This window comes from Acipenser ruthenus, chromosome 9 (genome assembly GCF_902713425.1).
Source record: "Acipenser ruthenus chromosome 9, fAciRut3.2 maternal haplotype, whole genome shotgun sequence".
Classification (NCBI taxonomy): Eukaryota; Metazoa; Chordata; class Actinopteri; order Acipenseriformes; family Acipenseridae; genus Acipenser; species Acipenser ruthenus.
The window spans coordinates 33,795,395-33,818,285 of record NC_081197.1 but is presented as its reverse complement, the minus strand read 5'-3'; the positions used below and the strand labels follow the sequence as shown (position 1 = coordinate 33,818,285).

The window sequence follows — 22,891 nt, the reverse complement described above, 5'->3', positions numbered from 1 at the left end:
AGCCCCCCGCCCCCCCCCAGAAAGCATTTTTTTTTTGTCCATCTAAATATTATTTATTATCATGTACTCTAGCTGCCTCACCTACCAATCATTGTGTTCAGGGTGTTTTTGTCAAGTCCGCCAGCAGCTGAGCGAAATGGAAGCTGAGTGGCGAAATTAGACCTGCTCCGGCCGGTTTAAAATCCAGCATGGACTCGCCTCATGTTCTATAAGAGTCACGCTATGTGTAAAATGTCTAAGGCTCGAATTTGCAGGACTCCAGACTGGGAATAAAATGGTTGCAAAATTTGTAAACAGTTTTTTCAGGGTGAGGCGCATTGGCACCTGTAACACAAAAAGGTCAATATTTATGAATGCGCTAGGAAGTCGGTCTATAAGGGGTGGGAAAAAAATGCATTATTAACACATTCAGTAATTAATATCATAAATAGCAGAGCCAACTCACTACAATTTAAAACTTGTCATATTATGATTACATTCTTAGCATGTAATCATAAGAGCTGTCTGTGCTACATGCTGTCAGATCAGGACTACACTGACACTGAGCATTGGAGCTGCAGTATGCTACTTCCCACTGTACACAATTAGGAGGTGCCATTACCAATTCCAGACCCAACTCTTATAATATATCTAAAACACAATCATGCTGAGTTCATTGCAGTCAGCTGCATTGATTAACCACTCCGCAGAATGTGGCACCCAGCAACAGAATTTGGCAACCATTTTTTTCTGGCCTGGAGCCATTGGCTCCCAAAACAAAAACTTTGTCTGGAGCCCTGCTTTGTAATTTTGTTTTAAAGAAATGTATTTTAAAAAATAAACAGGAAACAAAAGCAAAACAGGCTGTGAAGCGTATTTGACCAAAAGTGTGTTACCAGTGTTACTGCAAACACTTGCACAAGCAAATGAGACAATTGTGTGGTTTTTATGTTTCATGCTTAATTTACTGTATCGTGGTACATACCATATCGTGACCCTCGTACTGCGATATGGATCGAATCATGAAGACACTGCCGACAACCAGCCCCAACCAGTTACCCAGTGAATCATGAATAACATTTTAGTATGATATGGATACCCTATAGCTTTAATGACTTTACTAACTAAAATGTATTGGATAAAATAACCAGAAAGAAAACCCTTTCTCTGCCTCAGGCTTAAGCAAGCAAGCAAACAACTAATCAGGATAAAATTATGAAGACCAGAAGCACACTGTTCCTGACAGTACTAGATGAGCTACTGCAAATGAGATGATCTGCTCCCCTTACAAATAATCTGACAGGCAAACTTGACAGGCTGCAAGGCTAATGGCTTGCTGTTATCATGTTCAACAAACTCGAATGGTTATAATGGGTGCTGCAGTTTTCTGTGGTATAGGCTATACTGCAGTATGCGGTTATTCTCCAAACAGCATTTAAAGAAAAATACTGCTCAGATCTCTTCAGTACCTACTGTACATGCATTATAATAACACATACAGTACTGCGCAAAAGTTTTAGGCAGGTGTGAAAAAATGCTGTAAAGTAAGAATGCTTTCAAAAATACACATGTTAATAGTTTATATTTATCAATTAACAAAATGCAAAGTGAGTGAACAGAAGAAAAATCTACATCAAATCAATATTTGGTGTGACCACCCTTTGCCTTCAAAACAGCATCAATTCTTCTAGGTACACTTGCACACAGTTTTTGAAGGAACTCGGCAAGTAGGTTGGCCCAAACATCTTGGAGAACTAACCACAGTTCTTCTGTGGATTTAGGCAGCCTCAGTTGCTTCTCTCTCTTCATGTAATCCCAGACAGACTCGATGATGTTGAGATCAGGGCTCTGTGGGGGCCATACCATCACTTCCAGGACTCCTTGGTCTTCTGTACGCTGAAGATAGTTCTTAATGACTTTCGCTGTATGTTTGGGGTCGTTGTCATGCTGCAGAATAAATTTGGGGTCAATCAGATGCCTCCCTGATGGTATTGCATGATGGATAAGTATCTGCCTGTACTTCTCAGCATTGAGGAGACCATTAATTCTGACCAAATCCCCAACTCCATTTGCAGAAATGCAGCCCCAAACTTGCATGGAACCTCCACTATACTTCACTGTTGCCTGCAGACACTCATTCGTGTACCGCTCTCCAGCCCTTCGGCGAACAGCCAAATATTTCAAATTGTGACTCATCAGTCCAGAGCACCTGCTGCCATTTTTCTGCACCCCAGTTCCTGTGTTTTCGTGCATAGTTGAGTCGCTTGGCCTTGTTTCCACGTCGGAGGTATGGCTTTTTGGCCGCAAGTCTTCCATGAAGGCCACTTCTGACCAGACTTCTCCGGACAGTAGATGGGTGTACCAGGGTCCCACTGTTTTCTGCCAATTCTGAGCTGATGGCACTGCTGGACATCTTCCGATTGCGAAGGGAAGTAAGCATGATGTGTCTTTCATCTGCTGCAGTAAGTTTCCTTGGCCGACCACTGCGTCTAAACTGTCTTCAGCAACCTCACCTTGTTAGCTGAGTTTGGCTGTTCCTCACCCAGTTTTATTCCTCCTACACAGCTGTTTCTGTTTCAGTTAATGATTGTGTTTCAACCTACATATTGAATTGATGATCATTAGCACCTGTTTGATATAATTGTTTAATCATACACCTGACTATATGCCTACAAAATCCCTGACTTTGTGCAAGTGTACCTAGAAGAATTGATGCTGTTTTGAAGGCAAAGGGTGGTCACACCAAATATGGATTTGATTTAGATTTTTCTTCTGTTCACTCACTTTGCATTTAGTTAATTGATAAATATAATCTATTAACATGTCTATTTTTGAACGCATTCTTACTTTACAGCATTTTTTCACACCTGCCTAAAACTTTTGCACAGTACTGTAGGTACAGAAAGTACTGTTGTAAGAGGCACCAAAAGAGAAGTGTACTTTCTTTGCCAAATCTGTACTAGGAGCAAAGCTCTAGCTCTCTGGATCAATCATGTGGACCTGTCATTATCTGAACCTTTGCCAGAAGAATGAGACAAAGGAGGCTGTACGTATGTGTGCATTATGTCAGTGTAACAAAGATGCACTTTCTTAGAGGGGCCTGTGAATTGACCTTCACGTGGATTGGTTCTCAAGGGTAACTTGTATAACATACAGTTTAATGCACTGTTCTATATGGTTTGTTAGGGTACAGTGCAAGAAATGACATTTTACTGAAACACATTTAGAGTAATATACATGCTCACAACCAACCTGACCACCTCTTTCCAGTGATTCAGTATGGAGGAGGGATAGGGGTCAGAGTTCACAGTATTATGCGTCTGACCTTGTGGTTCATCATACCTACATTAAGGTTGTTTTTTTTGTAATTGATAACTGTTATGCAAAGTAAATAAACAACCAAAGCCAGCTTTTTAGACACCAACATTCATCCCACTATTGGTACTGTAAAGTACATGACTATCATTTTAAGACAGCCTTAAAAGGCCTAGCTGCCACTAGATTTTTGTTCTTCTCTATGCATTCTCTAGTTACTGTAATAAAAACAGTTTACAGCAAATGTGAAAGACTTCCCTGCAAAACAGTTGTATTTAAATACAGTACAAGCAGAGGTTGTATGTTACTCTGAGCACTAACCTTCAGAATAAATTGGAAAAGTGGATTTGTTGCTGCTCTGGGGAATAATTCTACTGTAGTAGTACCTTCTCTCCAGAATGCTGAATGTTGCAAATGCAAATCAAACACCAGTTTTCAATGCAGTCTTTTCATTTTCATTTAAAGTAGGAGGCTAGAAATCCCAAGCAGAAGGCAGCGGGTATGGGGGTCCTCCCCCAGCGCGGGTGCAGGGGGGTATGGGGGTCCTCCCCCAGCGCGGGTGCAGGGGGGTATGGGGGTCCTCCCCCAGCGCGGGTGCAGGGGGGTATGGGGGTCCTCCCCCAGTGCGGGTGCAGGGGGGTATGGGGGTCCTCCCCCAGCGCGGGTGCAGGGGGGTATGGGGGTCCTCCCCCAGTGCGGGTGCAGGGGGGTATGGGGGTCCTCCCCCAGCGCGGGTGCAGGGGGGTATGGGGGTCCTCCCCCAGCGCGGGTGCAAGTAGCAACGCCCCCCACTGAAAATGAATTTCAGGGTTTTGCAGGGGTCTAAATCCTGCATATCCAGGGCCTAAACATGTGCCTTAATGGGAACCCAAAATCCCATTAATGTGTCTATGAAAAGTAATTACAAAATTCTTTATTTATATTAGAATTTTAAAACCACAAACTTGTCTTAGCACACAATAAATTTCAACGCAAGTAAGTCCACATACTTAAGCAAACTGTTTGGTTTTGCAATAATTACACACAGAAAAAAGTGGTGAAAGAAAGACAGAACCAGAAACCAATGAAACAGAGAAATTATATTTCAGGCACAAAACAAACAATGTCACACTATATAAATACCATAAAACCAAGTGAGACAGAAGAGAAATGTGAAGCAATTTCTAAATTAAAGACAATAAACAGTATTAATTGGTAGCAAATTTGAATACAGAAAAAGTAAACTATAAGCTGTATTTTGCTTTCTATTTTTTCATGTACAGTATTCCATTTTTTCCTTTGCATTTTATACACAAAAACGAAACAAAAACAGGACACATTAAGTTTCTAAAAATAGTTATGGAACCAACCCATCCTTACATTTATTTTTAGTCAGATTCTGAGTCTACATATGGTACTTTCCCACGTCGCTGTTTCTCATTAACTACAGAGTCAGAGTATGTGCAAGTGCATAAATAAATAAATACATACATTTTGTAAAATGCGCTTGCGAGAACTTCGATTTCAAACACTGTTGATTTTACAGTTTCCAAAAGTTTGTTTCTGTTGCATTTTCTGTAAACAATAAATCGATTTCTACAGCAAGTTTAATTTTTTTCTTTCTTTCGTGTTTTAATATTTTTTTAATTCTGTTAACTGTTGATTAAAATAAATACAAACAATAAATAATGTATTGGCATTTACTTGAACAATGTATCCTGAAAGAAAGTCCACTACATAAATAAGTTATAGGTATATGAAATGGAAACTATTTCAAATGGAAAAGGGTAATGTTGAAATGGAAAATCACTTTGGTGTACAAATTACTTACACAAATGGTTTTGGATGTTTCATTTTATTAATACAGATTAGCACAAACTGACATACCACTTCTTTAGGAGATTAGCATGAGTTACTATAGGAAATCTGGAGCAGATACCCTTTTTGGCTGGTGCTTGCAGTCTGCCACAAAACACTGCAATGCACGGCTTATTAGCTTTAATTTGTATGAAATGAAAGTACAACTACTTACTGTAGAAATCACATTAATGTTTATGTAGTACACTGGACAAGTGTGAAAGTTATTAACGTAGATTGTATACACTATTTAAGACTTTCAATTTAATACTGTTATAGCTCAATTTTGTCAGAACGTGTTGCCATGACAGACACTCAAATCGACGAGCCAACTATACAGCTGGTGAATGCATAGGAGTAAAAAGTTTCAAAGTGAAAGCAAATGCAGAGTTAACCCATTCATTAATGCCTACATTTTTATACTGTATATATGTTTGCACCATGCCTTTAGCAGCCTAAAGGGCCTGGTAACACCAGCACGTTGCGTGGTTAATTTTTTTCTTTTTGACGCGCCGTAGACAATGCCACACCCTTGACCCTTCACAAGCCAGCAAACCATTGCAGAAGTGAATAACCTCTGACAAAACACGACCAAACATGTATGACGGATTATAAAAAACAAAGACCAATTTCTCACGTTTTTTTATTTTTTCAATCAAGTTAATATTTCATTAAGGGGAGTGTGATGGAAAGTGTTCTAAGGAAACTTAACATGGTAATACCCAAGATTTACAGCAACATGAAGAGAAGACCTGTTTAACCTTGTCCAAGCCATATGTACAGCTGCTGCTGCAAGTGTCTGTTACTATGCAGATAACATAGCAACTGTGTGACAAGGGAAGGGAGATATTGGAACAGGAGGTGAGAAAGGCAGAACCACCCCCCCCCCCCAAAAAAAGAAAAAGACCATCAGTTCTTTCTTGACTATCCCACAGACCTGATTACTGGTGTAAAACAATCAAGCAACAGACATTAACCAGGTTCTTTGCAAGTGTAACTGGAAAAATGATGGATGAGGCCAGCTAAAGATTGTTGATTAAGAGTAGGCTGAAAGAAATCTGGTACTGGCTGAAGTATTTTTACAAAGGATGTTCTTTAAATAACTCAAAGACAGCTCCCTTTTGCATTTCCTACACTATATCAAGCTGAACAATCCAATTAAACAAATGTATCTTTCTCACAATATAAAGTACTGTCTTAATTAGGGATGCACCGAATCGGTTTCGCATTAGGCCAGAATACCTACTTTGAGCAGGGTTCAGATTCGGACAAATATTTAGGATTCTGTGAACCGAATCCGAATCCTACATCTCTGCCCAGACGCACATATATGTTGCAAGGCCAGGAACCGGCGCATTAAACTTGCATACGCATAATGCAGCATCCAGTGGCTATTGTTTTCAGGAACTTGTGAAGAGTGAAAGCTGTCATTTTGCAATGGAGAAGAAAAAAAAAAAAAAAAAAAATCGCAGAAACGAGTCTGGTGTGGATGTATTTCTCAGTACACAACATCACTGCAGTTAAAACACCTGCGTTTAAAACATTCTGTGGAGTAGAACATTTGTTCTGCTGGTACTAAAATGGTCGATAGCACACAGGACAATTATACCTGACATGTACGATAAAGTGATGAAGCAAATCATTGACTGTTAACAAATCGCCTGTATTAGCCTTTACGTATGATACATAGACATCTGAGCATACTATTCAGTCTTACATCAGTTTAACTAAATTACAAATTGCAGAAGTGCAGTTTTAAAATGTGAAGCTTTTAATGGCAAGCAAACAGCTAGACACATAGCAGATTCGTTACTAGACATAATGGGACATTCCTATAAGTAAATGTCAAAAGCATTTCAACTATCCTCCCAACAGTGGCAATGCTGAAACTCTAAATTCAAACTGAAGTAGCAGACCATGGAGTTAAGCAAATGGAAGCTCGGATATTGCCATCAGTTCAAGACAGATTTGAGGCAGTTGAAGAAAAGTTTATTAGTTGTTGCTACCAGCCTCGATCCCAGATAGAAAGTTAACTTTTGGTCAAGTGACGCATAAAGACGTCAGGCAAAGCTACTGGTTCAAGAGGCTGTAGCTTCTTGTTCTGCCAAGTCAACAAATGAATCAACAGCTGCAGTTGTGCAACAGACAGAAGATAACCTGACAGCTTCCAACAAAAGACACTGTACTGGGACATGGAACAGTTGGGATGAATTATTTTGCTACGGGGAAAGTACACACACAGCTACAAATGCTGTCAAGACAGAGATGCATGCCTTTTATCTTGATCCTCTCATTTATCGAACAGGTGATCCAGTTCAGTGGTGGAAGGCAAACAGGTATCACTTACCATTATTGGCAAAAACAGCACTGGTACATCTCTGCCCTCCACCAAACATCTGTGCTAAGTGAGAAACTTTAATACAACTGGGGACATTTGTTCACACAGTCGCTGTAGACTTCCACCAGCAAATGCAGAACGCCTTGAAAGCAAATGTACATTTCATGGAGTAAAGTTTTGCAGTAAAACCTGTAATATATAGTAACGACAAACTGAGTTGTTGAAATACTGAGTTAAAAAAAAGTGCACAATTTTTTTTGTTTGTTTTTTTCTAACTTTACAACTTTCATTTGTTCAAAAAGTTGTTGAACAATATGCTTTAGTAAATCATTTTACATTATTGTAATGCCAATACAAGTTGAACCATTTGGGAACTGCAATGCTTTATTAAAATCATTTGTAAACTATTTCATAGCTTATTTGTTATGTTTTTCACACACGATGCATTTAAATCAACGTGGGTTGATTCACGGCCATTTTTTCTTTAAGGTGACACAGGTTGAAACCTCAGATTAATGAAAACAGTGGGTTAGTACAAGGATGCAGCTCTCCTTTAAATGTAAAGGTACAGTACATTGTTTCATATTTTGATGTTTCTGGTGGTGGGGGCTAGCGGTAAATTGTGGAGGTTTCAAACTAAAATCTTATTTGGGGATATATTTCCGTTCGGTAATAAAAAATACTATTCATTAAAAGGCTAAAAACTATAGATTGTGCACGTCCCTGTACCTCTGTTTTTCATTGTTACCTTAAATTTTCTTCAAGTTTTGTAGGTATTTGGCCAAATCTTTTGAGATGGAGTCAGTAATCAGACGAACTCTAAAAACTTGGATGGGTGCATCCCTAGTCTTAATACTAGATTACAGTATCCTATTGTAACAAAACTCCACCGCTCCTGCACAACACAGCAATGGCATCCCCTTACATGTGCATTAAGTGCAGTAATGAGCTTCGAGGGCCTGTTACCCCCTGGGTACCACCGGGAATGCTCCTGGTGACACTGGCGTTTAATAAATGGCAATACCCATATCATCGCTATACATCCTCCACACTTGTTTTGATGATGCCATTCCATTGTTGACCCACATCTTTCAAACTGCTTTGCATATTCGCTCATTAAAGTATAATTGTATATGCAGTAGGAGAGAAATCGTGTCTTTCTTAGACTCCCTGTCTGCCCTAGTGACTTGTTTCTATGGTGACTAGGAGCTTAAAGTGTCAGCTGGGGAACAAAAGAAATGCTAATGAATTAGTAGCATGAGCAACATATGCATCAGAAAGACTGTGCCGTCTATTTTACACCCCATTTTGCTGGGTAAACAGAAGGTTATGCATTATTCAAAGAAACAGAAGTAATTAATTATACCTACAGAAGCAGACCTGTCTAGATCACTGCAATTTCAACTTGTCAAAAGATCTACTAGTAACAGTACCAATCACTGTCTGTAGAAATCTAAACACCTCTATACAAGTGAGTGGATTAAGTATTGCAAGTATCATAAAAAGCGATCCTGTAATGTGCCTGGTCCTACTAGAAACCTTTAAGCAGAGACTGCTGGTAAAAAAAAAAAAAAAGTAAAATAAACAAATTGATAAAAAGGCAATCCATATATGCCATGTTCTAAAACCGTTCTGGGTGCCTGCCATTCATACTCCCTCCCTCAATAAACTGTTGAATCAAAGCAAAGCCCAGTCAAATAGGTCTACAGCATGATCAGTAGACTGTGAAAGGAGGTGATGGTTTGTTAGTTACCCAGCAACATCAATGACACAAAAATGTTAAACAAGCAGACAATCCAAACATGCGTGTAATAAATACATCGGGTTTGGGCAAACCAAGGTTTAATTAACACTCCTGATAAGGTGTATTGATTTGCAGTTTATTACTGCGCTCCGCATTCCGCAATTCTCTTGTTCATAGCAAGGGCAATATTAACATTAAAAAGTATGAAATTTTGCTTGCCTGCCAAAAAATTAAGTATTCCAGCCGCCATGAACGTTTAAACACGATTTGATGTAGATATCATAATATAATAACATAACTCATAATATAACTAGATACATCATGTTGAACTGTGTAACTACAATGGCAGTGTCTAGGCTAATAGTAAATGAGATCTAGAAGGCAAAACTGTTTACCCGGCTTTAAGTATATACTTTTACCTAATCCATCTAGATGTGGTTTATATATAGGCTATGTAAGATAAGCGACATATTTTATTTTAATTGACGAATACGGTTAATCACGCGTAACAATGAACTCTATCTAGGAAGAGAATAATGAAAAATATGTAAGCTCTAAAGAACAAAAAAGTGAGATCAAATAGTGTTTATTCTGTCTGATCCCAAACCCTCCCCCTCGCCTGCCTGCACTGGAACTGCCTAATCTATTGCACAAACTGCAGCGATCCCAACACACGCACATCAACAATTTGGGATTCAGATGTTTGTCTTCCTCTCTGGTGTCATTAAGTCTGTGCGTGAGAAAGTAACTACAAAACTAAACTTTTTACCCCACTGTTTCCCAAGCTTCAAGTTAAAAACCCGTCTTGCATTTAAAGAGGGACCATTCACAAACCGGTGTTATCTGCAGCACTGATGGAAGTTATACGTTTTTATAAGATCGTTATTAATACGGATTAATTAAGGTGTTAATACTCCCAAATCCTTCCAACTTTTCAACTTATTAAAAAATAGCGACGGCTGCGTGTCCACCGCTACTTTACATTCAGGTTAGCTCTGAAATGACACTTTTCAACATGCAAAAATGCCTCGCAAATAGTCCCCTTTTTGGAGAGCAACCAGCTAGTATTACTCACTAACCACCCACCTTTCTGTGCTCTGCTCGCTCCGGTATTCAGGACGATGATGAATGTTGAAATGAAGAAAAGCCCTGCGCCGTTCGATTCAACTCTCACCATTCCCACTGTGTCCATGCCAGCCTACAGTCCGAATGCATAATGAAGAGTGGTTTTAAAACTCTGATAACTTTTACAAATCGATGTTTTCAGCCGCGTGTATTTTTTTCTTCTGCTCTCTCGTGCATTTTCTCCCGGCTCAGTGAGTTTCACTAAGTCTCTCTACTGCCGCCGCTGCTGCTGTTTGGACACATTCAATCTTCTGAACGACTTCCTCAACTTCCGCTCATCCCACAATGCAACAGAATTCACTTTTCTGATTGGAATTGAGAATACTGTTTGTATGGCAATGAACTCCAATTTCATAGCAATTATCTATATATTTTTTTAATTAACTGTACACATGTGGAAAACAAATTAATCACATAATTCATAGCACAATCAAGTTCCAAGTCATTAGTTTAAATTATGAGAAGAAATTATAGAAAAATCTCCCATTGGAACGCAGCACTAGTTGCTTGACCAGTATGTACAATGCATATTTGCAATGTATTTTTGCTATTAAACTTACATGAATGTGTTTTTACGGGTATGTTTTGTGTACATTTGTTTATTATTATTATTATTATTATTATTATTATTATTATTATTATTAGTCGTAGTAGTAGTCGTACATTTGTTTATTTTTTTCCCTAATAAAAATTAAACAAGATCATCCAAACCACATCAAAAAATTAAACGAGGCAAAGAAAGAGAAAGGAAGATGGACAGAAAGTGATATGAGCTTGGAAGTCATTTTCAGTCAAGTAACAGCAAAGAAGCCAGAAGTCAAGAGAGGATTGGGCAATTAGGAGGTACCATTAGGGTGATGGGATATTTAAAGCAGGACAGGACAATTTGACATGATAAACCTTTTCAACTGAGCTACAAAGTGCATTTTTAATTAACTTTGTAATGCAGTAGCCTACAAAGAAGCAGTAATGCATGAATACATGCAGTTACTTCGTCCAAAATACTGGTGTATTCTTTTCAGCATTTCCTGTATTGTTATTATTCTAATATTTATTATTATCAATAAATAACATGCCACATTGAATGAGAAACACAGCATTTTCGAGGGAATTTATAATACCAAAAAAAAATGTGCATCTTCCACATTAATACACTTTAAATCATTACCTAGTCCCCACAAATACCAATACAATCAGCTATGAGAGTTACCTCATTCCTGGCTTTTGCTTTTGGGAAACACTTATTGAAAACATTTTCTCGTGACAGATCACATACATCCATGCCCATCTGGAGTACACAGACAGTCATACCATAGTTTGCGCAACATAACATTTAGCTTTAGGTAAATAACCTGCCCTCCGGCAACACTCTTCCCCTAGTGGATTCAAGAAATACCACGCTTGTTCTTAATAATGTATCCACTGGAGGAGGGAGGGCTGGTTATTGGTTTCTTTCTGGTGTACAGGTGCTTTAAACTTGTGAATTTTAAAAAGGCACCAAGATGTGATGGCTGAAGCAGAAAACGATACAAAGAAAATCTAAACAACAAGAAGAATACAGATACATTATTTAGGATATTAATACCCATCCCACGGTGCACTTTAAGTGCTTCATTCTGCTTTGAACAAGAGTTTGTACAAATAAGGCCTGCACGCTTAGTCTTGGTGCTCTGCTCAAATCTATTACATCACATTCTGACCTCAACATAGATCTTTGTCAAGACCTGATAAAAATCTAAGAACAGACACATTCTTCTTTTTGTACAGTACAGGGTGTACTTTTATTTCCCCTTAAACTTTTTAAATTCAGTTTTGAAGGATCACATTTGATGAAACATTGCCTTTATCAAGAGAAATCTGAAGGCTCCCTTAAATTGGGTAACTTTCCCCATGCTAGATAAATGTTTCTATCATAACCAGCACTTTGACTGTACCAGGGTGACCCCAGCATTCCCTTTGCCACCATCTGCTCTCGATCTCCTGGATGTAAAGAGGCGATTGGCTTGGTTGTGGGATTGGAGGATGCCCACTGAATCTGAGTTCTCCTGAGCTGCAGAATTGAGTAGGTGACGGAACCTAATTGGACATTCTAAATTGGGGAGAAAATTGGGGGTAAAATCAACATTCTACATTTAAAACAATAAATAATAATACCATTTTTAAAAATGCAAGCGCTCCCTGTAGTGTGATGTCATCTTTTGAAAAGCAATTCTGTTGCTACCAATGTATGTACACAAGAAAACAACATCACTACCAAAATAAACAACAATGATCTGTGTATTTAAAATGGTGTCTGAGGAAGACAGGGATCTGTAAAATAATTTATTAAGAAATTATCTCAGAGAAGTCAGTGAACACAACGTATGACATTTGGTTAGACCCTCTTGTTACATTTTAATTATGTCACCATGTATTATAACAAATACAATTCACCCAAACTGTACATATAAGTGTATTTCCATTAGCTAGACCTCGTTATGTTATACTCCAAAAATATGAATATATTCTTGCCATGACAACCACCAAATCTTTTTGATCCAGGTATTTTTATTTCCTTCTAAAATTAACCTAAGTAATGGAATATATATTAATGCATGCATCCTCTCCTTTAGCTTGATCTATCCTAAATGGGTCTCATAATTAGAATTGAGAAACACATTATAATGGTCTAATGGTGTGAAGGAGATTATGCAAATCAGACAGTTCATTAAAATCTAAATGAGTTGAACTACATTTTCCCTCTAGTTAATTCCCTCTAGTTAATCATTCTCCGTGAGAATGGCTTCTTCATCCCTGGTCATTCAGAAGCAATTGCAAATTAAAAATAAACTCCCATACACCACGGTGTGGTTGCTATGGAGACACAAGTGCTGTTTTAGCTATGGAAAAAACACTTCTGTTGGAAAGTTGTTTTCTGTCATCAGAGTGGAGACCCAGAAAATGCTCTTTGATCTGCCTGAGCCAAATAATTAAGCACTGTCAAAATGTTTAATTAATGAGGCTGTGTGGTCCAGTGGGTAAAGAAACAGGCTTGTAACCAGGAGGTCCCCGGTTCAAATCCCACCTTAGCCACTGACTCATTGTGTGACCCTGAGCAAGTCACTTAACCTCCTTGTGCTCCGTCTTTCGGGTGAGACGTAGTTGACTCTGCAGCTGATGCATAGTTCACACACTCTAGTCTCTGTAAGTTGCCTTGGATAAAGGCGTCTGCTAAATAAATGACTACAGCTATTGTTCCCTCTGTTCAATACCTGAATACTGAGTGTATAACTACAGTATACAGGGATGAAGAGGCTTCATAGTTTCAGTTAAATACTCAACATTCTTTATAGAAAATGTAGGGATTTTGGAATTTGAGATTATACCAAGTACTAATACATTTCATATTAAGTTAGATATTATCATTTGTTTCCTGGTCCCCTTTTATATGTGACTGACATATAGAGCCATTTATGTTTAGATCAGCCAAGTCTAATAGACATGTAGCATGTGCTTTTATTTAAATAAAACCACAAACAAATAAAAGTGTTTTTAAAAAGACCCCATTTAATCTAGAAAAGCAGGGACCCAACCCCTCTGCCTTCACCGGTATAATAGTCCTCTCTTGCACACTTTTACACACCTGCTTTTTAAAGCAGTGGAGATTTATTTAATTAAAAAGATATACATGTGAACACATAGTGAATTAAAACAGTCAGTACAGATATATTCAGAAACAGCTTTTCAGCTTACTTAAGGGTGTTTTATCAAGATTAGCAAGCGTTAACTTGGCACACTTAAGTGAACTCCGACACTCCTGGGTTCTTTCTCAATATGGCTTTCAGTGTAAAGCCACGTGTGGTGCAAGGAAGACCCCCAGTGGCACTGTGTTAAGTAAGTGAGCCACCATTATGTATTTCTTTTAACAATTGTTACGAAAATGCAAAACAAATACAATTAAAAATAGAACACAAGAAAAAATAAATTGTCACAAGAATTTTTGTTTTCTGTGTCCCTGGAATCATGAAGTTTAGGCGAATGCGAAGAGGCCATGATGGGAGATCTTCCTTCTCAAGAAACGTGTCTCTACTGTTGTACTTTTTTATTTTACTTTTCATTTGGTCAAACGGTCAAAATATATCAACAGCACAGGGTAACATTATTACATTATTATGTTGGTTTATAGACACTGTAAAACATTAGGAGATCTATAATAATACAAATATAGTAATCTTTGTTTAAAAATAAACTGTGTTATGGAAATCTACCATGTTTGAAAACACTGAAAAGTAAAGTGTATAACTTATTTTCATTTTTCACCATTTCCCAAAACCGATTACATAAAAAATAAAAAGAACAAATGATGGTCTTTGATTTTTAGCTTTGATCAAGTCTCACTGTCATTTAGTGTGTTGGCCAAAACTATTCAGTTTCCTCAATACAGAATGATTTGGTGATATCTCATAGAAAACAAATCTTTTGCCTAGTTAAAGTAAAGGCATACTTATAGTGATAAACTCACTTTACTGATAATTGTTTGTGATGTCAGTATGAGTATACCATCTTTTCTGCTGGGCCACCTGACAAACCCCATCTGTTTTTTTGTTTGTTTTCTTAGCTCAGCTACCAAGACATCGCCTCAGTGTTCTACAAATTACAATCTGAACACATTGCAAAACCAGGAAAGTAAAAGGCACAATAAAATATTCTGAGTAATAAAAAAATAGAATTGGCAACAATATATTGACATCTGGAAGAGATCAAATGACAGATTGTTCAGGGCAGAGGTCATAGCAGAGGGCAACGCAGAATGCCCTGGGAGACACGAAGACGGGTCAGAAGTCCAATATCCAAAATGTCAAGCAAAAATATAGCACTTAATACACATAGGGTGGAATATTTGTCTATAAACCGCTATCCCAAAAACACAAAATGTAATACATCCTTAAGGTATGGTCACAGAGCACTGTAATAAATGTAGACAGTAAAATTTGTAAATTGGGCTTATAAAATTAAGGGTGGCATTATTATTATTAGTTTATTTAGCAGACACCTTTATCCAATGCGACTTACAGAGACTAGGGTGTGTGAACTATGCATCAGCTGCAGAGTCACTTACAACAACATCTCACCCAAAAGACAGAGCACAAGGAGGTTAAGTGACTTGCTTAGGGTCACACAGTGAGTCAGTGAGTGAGCAGGGATTTGAACCAGGGACCAGGGTTTACAAGCCCTTTTCTTTAACCGCTGAACCACACAACCTCCTATTAGGATCTGCCACTGTTTAAATTAAGGTTGGGCAAAGCTCTGGCCCTTCCTGAGCATTTATTTGTTCCAACCATGTTAATAATTGTTTCATTGAACCAATTAATCCCAAGCAGTGGTACACTAAAACAGTTAACTACTTAATTATACAGCACATGTTGTTGAAGGGCCCTCCAGGGCTGGTGTTGCCCATGCCTGGTTTAAAAAAGACCCTACTGTATTATAAAAGAATGCTGAAGACCTTTGCCTGCTTTTTGTTGTTATTTTATTTTATTTACAGATATGCAGATAGTTTAAATACGTCACTGTATATCTAGACAGATTGAACTGCAGGTTCCTACTTATTGGTTTCTGTGCAGGAAGCTGTAGTTTACATTTTGTAATTCGAGTTTAACTTGCAGAACCTTCTTTTGGTATTTTTAAAGGAGCAGGCCGCACCTTTTTCAAGAAAGTGGACATTTATAATGGTTCTAAGAGCTCCACTAGCGTCTGTTTCCGGGTGAGTGTTCTGTAATGTAGATTACTCACATACATTACTCACATACAGATGCGTTGGGCTACACAGAAGAATAATTGGTTTGTAAAACCTTCTGCTTGAAATAAGGACACAAGAAGTAAGCATGTGCTCCATTTTATCTGACTGCCAGACCAGAAAGGATGTGTCACAGTAAACGACTGCATTTTGAAGATGACAGTAGTTCATAGAAGTGAATACAGAGTACAGACTATTTGCAGTAGAGTGCATCCTCTCATTCCTGTCAAGCACTCTTCACTTCCAATTGCTCAGCCTGTCAATTTGCTTTGAACTAAAGCCATTAGTTTCGGTACCATGCCGTCATTCCACTGAAATAATTCACATCCCGTTGATTAAATAACCAACTAACTTTATTCTACACATCAGCTTGAGTACATACAGCAGCAGCTTCAGCACAGCAACTCTGAACTAGGAACTAGGAACAAGAAGTCAGTGAAAATAGCTATCTGTTAATGTCAACGTTTTTACCAGAACTAGTCAACCGCTCCCCCCAGCGGTGGATGAATAATCAGATACAAGTAGTGTTTAGTGACTACATTATGATAAGTACAGTAACTTCATTCTAACCGCATTTATAGTAAAAGCATCAGTGACTGATATTCTGATGATTTCAGAGGTACAGTATTAAAATTGACAGTACCTCTGTAAACCAACACACTGTATTAAACAGGTTTTACTGTGTGTGTGTGTGTGTGTGTGTGTGTGTGTGTGTGTGTGTGTTAATAGTTAAAGCTCTCTTTGCTTTATGTGGACAGTATTGCATTGTGGGGTACTGCTACCCTCTTCTGGTCAAATTTAATTGTAACACTCTATGGTTAAAATAATACTATTCTGTTACTGCTCCTCGTCCTTTCAGTAACGTGACGCAGATAAACAAAGCTTATGCTGCAGTGCAAAACGTGAAAACTTTGAATGCTTTTTTTTTTTTTTTTTTTAAATAAACAACTCAGTACACTTTATTGGGTGCTTTGTTTACAAAGCATTTACCAAAGTATTAGGGTTTTTTTTTTTTTTTTTCTAAAATGAGAACACAATGCTGATGTTACTTAGCTTCAAATAAATAAATCAGGACGTTACAGCTCCTACATGCACCTACGATGTTTCTTGCTGACAAAAATGCTTCAAACTTAGCTCTGGGATAAATATTTTAGAAAGATACCCAAACACTCCTATAAATTAAAGTATATAGGTCTACTTTCATATTCAAGCATTGGTGTTAAAATGTTTCAAATAAAAAATCCATTAACGAGCTCCTACATGGACCTTAAAAATAGTATTTTATTGCTGGTTCTGTGAGTTAGTTTTTTCCCCCCAAAAAAGTGCATATTTAGAGCAATGTGAAATGCTTCATGATTATGGGTATGGCTCATAAACCCTTACAAATGCAGTAATAAATTAATACATATACTTCGATATTATTCAAGTAAATATGAGAAACTGTAAATGTTTAAAACTTTGTGTGTAGAAGACTATAGAGAAAATAACATGGTAATTGTATGTACTGTTATTATTATTATTATTATTATTATTATTATTATTATTATTATTATTATTATTATTATTACACTATGTAACACAATTTTTATTCCTGGGTAGTAAGTGTTATTTCCTAATTGCTTATGCCTCAAAAGTATAGAAAATGGCTATTATTCCCCACAAACTTTGCTTTTGTGACCAGGACAGTGATATTTTGAAATTTACCTATTTCCAATGAGAAAACGGGCGCATTTGTGTCTTTTCGTTCACATAAAGTCAGAAAAAAACAACATATGAATCCAAATTAACATGTATTTATACTAAAGTAATACAAAAATGACTACAAAAGATTTAGAAGTGAGTAGTTTTTCGAGATTTCTGGTTACAGGCGATTCAGATTGCCTCGAACAGACTGGTCACATTGTGGCAGAAGCAGAGCCCATCTTGACGGATGAAGAAGCTGGAAAAAGGTTGGTGACGCTTCCTCTGATCTGCGACTTGCACACTTTCATCCAACAAGTTCCACTGCTTGAGCCTAGACGTCAAAAGCTCGGCATTGGACTTGGTGAGACCAAGATCTCTAATCAAGTCGTTGAGGTCTTTTTGGTTGGGGTAGTATGGGTTTCTCTCCTCAGCTCCACCTCTGAAATTGTCATCTGGATCTACAACGTCTTCCTCGCTCTCTGACTTGCTGCTCTCTTCTAAAGACGGCTGCTCTCTCTCCGGAGGAGTGGGTACGGGGAGCTCATGGCAGTGTGGCACCGGGGCGATGGATGAAGGAAGGTCCGGATATGTGATAGCAGGTGCATTCTTGCCAGTCCGACGTTTGGAAGGGTCCACCATGCAGAAGTAGCAGTTGCTTGAGTGGTCAGTGGGTTCCCGCCAAATTCTTGGGACAGCGAACTTCATGGCTCTCTTTTCCCCTCTGTACCATCCTACAAAAATACATTTATTTCACCCATGACTAATGTGTAAAAGATTCTCGCAACATTTTTCATATATGATATATTTTTTCAATAACATTGAAAATTGTAAAACATTTTAAAATTAAAAACTTTTACAATTTTAAAAATTTTAACAAATTTTATAACATAAAATTCCGAGCAACAATTGTCCATCTTACCTTCCAGAGTTTTTTTGCAGTGCTCGCAGGTGAAATGAGATGCCCAGGGTTTGTCTTGATCCCCGACAGGCATGCCGAAATATGCCTTGTAGGCCTCACACATCTTAGCAGATGCTTCCACAGAGTACTTTTTCGCTCTTGTCTTGATAAATTGGCCGCAGACATAGCAAAATGCGTCTGCCGGATGCTTGCAGCCTCTTGATGCCATCTCAGAAAAATGCAGATATGTATCCACTTAGGCGGCTGGAACTAAACTGAACTGGTGGGCTTAAGGCCCCTGTATTTATACTACTATTTATATTACTGGAAAGTTCTAGAAAGTTCTAGAAGTTACTCCAAGTTTACTCAGCACTGAATCTATCTGGAATGTTCTGGAAAATAGGTAAATTTCAAAATATCACTGTCCTGGTCACAAAAGCAAAGTTTGTGGGGAATAATAGCCATTTTCTATACTTTTGAGGCATAAGCAATTAGGAAATAACACTTACTACCCAGGAACCAAAAAAAAAAAAAAAAATTGTTACACGGTGTTATTATTATTATTATTATTATTATTATTATTATTATTATTATTATTATTATTATTATTATTAACTTTGAATAGTTTTAGATGGGCACAGCTGTTCACATGTTTTTTGGTTTTGTTTTGTTTGGTTTTGTTTTACGTATTATTATTACTATTATTACTTCCAAGCACAGGTTTGTTTTTGAGAGTGGTTGCCTCCTTCTCCTATTGCTGCCTGAGACTTCCATTTGCTGAGTGACTAGCCAACATTATCCAGCAGAGGGAGCTTGTCAGTAATATACTTCCTATTCCTATTCCATCCATAAACACTCAATCATACAGTGGTACAAAATGTTGATCTCATGTGTGCGGTATTGAGAGAAACACATGTTAAAGCAAAGTGGGAGTGTCATCTGGTGGTTTGCCACTTTGCATCTAGTTTATTTCCTATTACTGGCAATACAGTGTATAGCTGAGCACAAGACAGGTCTGGTGGGTCTGGTGTGTACTAAGGCCCTGTCCACACTATGCTTTTAAACCTTATTTGTTGCCTTTAAGCCAGCTTAAAAGTGCTGAATACGGTTAGGGTCTACACTATGCAGTGTTTAATACAGTACTCAAGACCACCTCAGGGGGTAGTCTCGAGTCTGGTTCTAAATTAGATTGTTCAGGTAGTACCTACATTTTTTGTGTATCCTCCAATATCCCCAAATGCTTTCTGATATGTTCTGGCGCGTGGACATTACAAATACAGTACTCAGAACAGATGCCTGAAGGAGTTGAGTTGAGAACCACTATCAGTACTGCTGTGCCGTATACAATTTCTGAGGCTTGTCTGTAAAATGGTGGATCATGGAGCAACCTGATCAGATGCTGAAATCAAGGCACATTGGTATCTGGAGTGATGAAATCAGTCAAGGAGAACTTCAGAGTTAAAAATGAAACGCACACATTATGATAAAATGTACCTTGTGTTTAAGAAACAAAGCCATAACGTTCATGCTAAGAAGCGCTATGTCTTTCATCGGCACAGGCTCCATATCTGCTGGGTTGTGATAATGTCATATTAAGTCCCACAGTCCATTGTGCTGCTAGGAACTGTATCCGGACTATTTTAATAGTGTGTGTATGCATTAAGCCTGACTAAACATGAAACAGTACTTTAGTGGGCTGGATTAATTTAAATGTTTTTGAGTACAGTTCTCAAGATCGGTTATATAGTGTGGACAGGGCCTAAGATAATGACACATTTGATCTTTTAGTCTAGAAACAACCAGAACAGAAGAGCAGCTCCTGAACTCAGCTTAAAAAAACACACTGCCAGATTCTATCCAACATTTTAAGAGGAAAGCAATGTGAATATTATAACTTTTTCCACTTTTTTCTAAAATAAACTAAAAACAAAGCAATCAAAATTTGGAATGAAAGAAACCCCCCCAAAAAAAAACACATTATTGATATTTTTTCACCCAGAATATTAATATTTTATGGTGCCTTTCCTAAATGAAACGTTAAACTAATGATAATTTGGAAGAAGATGCTCTTTGGTGTTTGTGCAGGCAACAACAGTCTTTTCAGAGTCACAGCCCCATCTGGTTTGCATAAATCTGAATGTCGATATGGAAAGACATCCTGTTGGAGCGGCCCAGCGAAAGCAAAAACGGAATGATGTTGGAAGCAGACAAATTTTTTTTTTCGGGTAGTAAATTATTTCCATGTCGATGTCCTGGTGACTTCAAAGAGCCAGGCATGTTTCTGGTATCAAGAGTGTTTTCATTTCCTTAATTAAAGTTCACATTTCTCAATTGCTGGATGAAAAATAATAACCACCACAAAGCCACAGACATTAAACTATTATTTAAATATAATTATAATGTTTTCCAGATCTGAGTTTAGCTGATTCTGTAACTTGGGCTTGGTAGCTTCATTGATACACACTCTTCAGACAGCAACTACTGTATCAGATACTCACTGGCAGAGAGACAGATATATTTTGAAGTCCACAAACCTAATTAAATACAAAAAAATGTACAATAAAAACAACAATTGTGTTGCGCCAAGACCACCACAAAGCACAGATATAGAAAACTAGAACGGTCTCTAATAGACTGAGGAAAAGCATTCCAAAGTCAACTATAGGCTCTTGAACCTAGAATACAGCTCTTGGATCCAGGTTCTGAGACTAAACCCAGGCTCAAGGACCAAAGAGAGCGAGCTGGCCAGAGGGTTATGAGTTATTATGGAAGGCTGTGATCAGCAGTAAGGTTCCTGTTTAAACTGCAACAGATTCCCGCCAAAGCCTCCTCAAGTTGCCGTGGAAGGAAGAGACATGAAAGACAAGGATTCTGTCACCTTCCTTAAAAGAAAGATGGTGCCCTTTTGTAGCCATATATCTCTTCACATGATTGCCAAAGGCTGAAAAATGGGGAATAGGAAATGGTTAGTTACGAGTCACTCGATTCAATATTTGTCTACCATGGTCTCCACGTAACTCTTTTTGTCAGCAGATTCTCAGAAACTAGTTAGCTGCTTTTGAGAAAAACAAATACAAAAAAAACTATATAAACAGTGAAGGCCATATCAATCTGTTCCATTATATACAGTGTACTTCACTGTCTAGACAAAAATCAATAGCTTTATCTTCATCACTCCTTGACTGCCGTACAAGAACTTCAAAGAATGTTATGAATGGTGCTGAAACCTGTGCAATAAGCCATGTTGACTGCTTTATAATAAGTAAACCAAAGTTGCTGTTTTTTGTGTTGTGTTTGTGGCCTCAAGTGTAGCTTTATTACCCTGTGCAATTTCCAACATCTTTAAGCTTGAGCTTTGTTTGCAAGTCTGTGAAACATGTACAATGCTAGCACAATGCACTGCAAGGTCCAGGAAGTCTCAGCTGGCCTGTTGAGCTAACAAAATATATTAAAGGAAAATATTCTGTAAATGTGCAGAGACTTTGAGACATTGTTTAGCATGTTACAGCACCAAGTAATCAACATGGATTGCATCAACCACTTGGTTTTAGGGGTATTCCATGGATAACCACAGCTAGGTAGTTTATGCAATCCAGAGTCATTACCCAGGGCTGTAAAATCTGACTGCAGTTTATCCCAGTGGAGTATATGTGGATCAAATTAACCACTTAAATCACTAACTGCCCAGCCAACCAGTTTTTAACCAGTTATAGATATCTACTGTAATTACATTTATAGAAAGCTATATCTTTGCATGTGCTTCTCCTGTGCTTTCTTAGTGTTGTAAATCCAAAGATGTTATTAATGTACACTAAATAAAACATGTACTGATATATCATGATTTCAAACAAATGTACAAGCTTTTCTTCAAGCTGGATGACATTATTGGGATACGTCATTTTTTTTCCTGTTTACACAGGAGAGGGAGATGTCATGCTGGCAGACCTTACGAGTTTCTGCTTCGAAAATTATTTGCACTTTTTAATGGATGACAACATCATCTTGACATTTCTCTTCTCAATTGAGTGTTTGTGATGGTAATGTATCTATTCTTCAGTAAACAACAGGGACTGTCATATAAACAGCCATGTAGCCAAACATTTCTGTTATATCAGAAAGACAGCAACCCTAAACAAATGCAAAATACTTTCCACATATTTCAGTATTAACCCAGAATGTGATAAACCTTGCAGCAAA

General features: G+C 37.9%; 1 protein-coding gene across 1 annotated transcript in view; it reads right to left on the bottom strand.

Moving 5' to 3' along the window:
* LOC117406118 (discoidin, CUB and LCCL domain-containing protein 2-like) overlaps positions 1–10,659 on the bottom strand; it is a 46,726-nt gene extending 36,067 nt beyond the window's left edge. Inside the window, exon 1 of the mRNA XM_034009942.3 lies at positions 10,299–10,659. Within this exon, the coding sequence (XP_033865833.2) occupies positions 10,299–10,404 (106 nt within the window). The 5' untranslated portion in view covers positions 10,405–10,659. The remainder of the gene's footprint in view (positions 1–10,298) is intronic.
* Between the last annotated feature and the right edge of the window lie 12,232 nt (positions 10,660–22,891).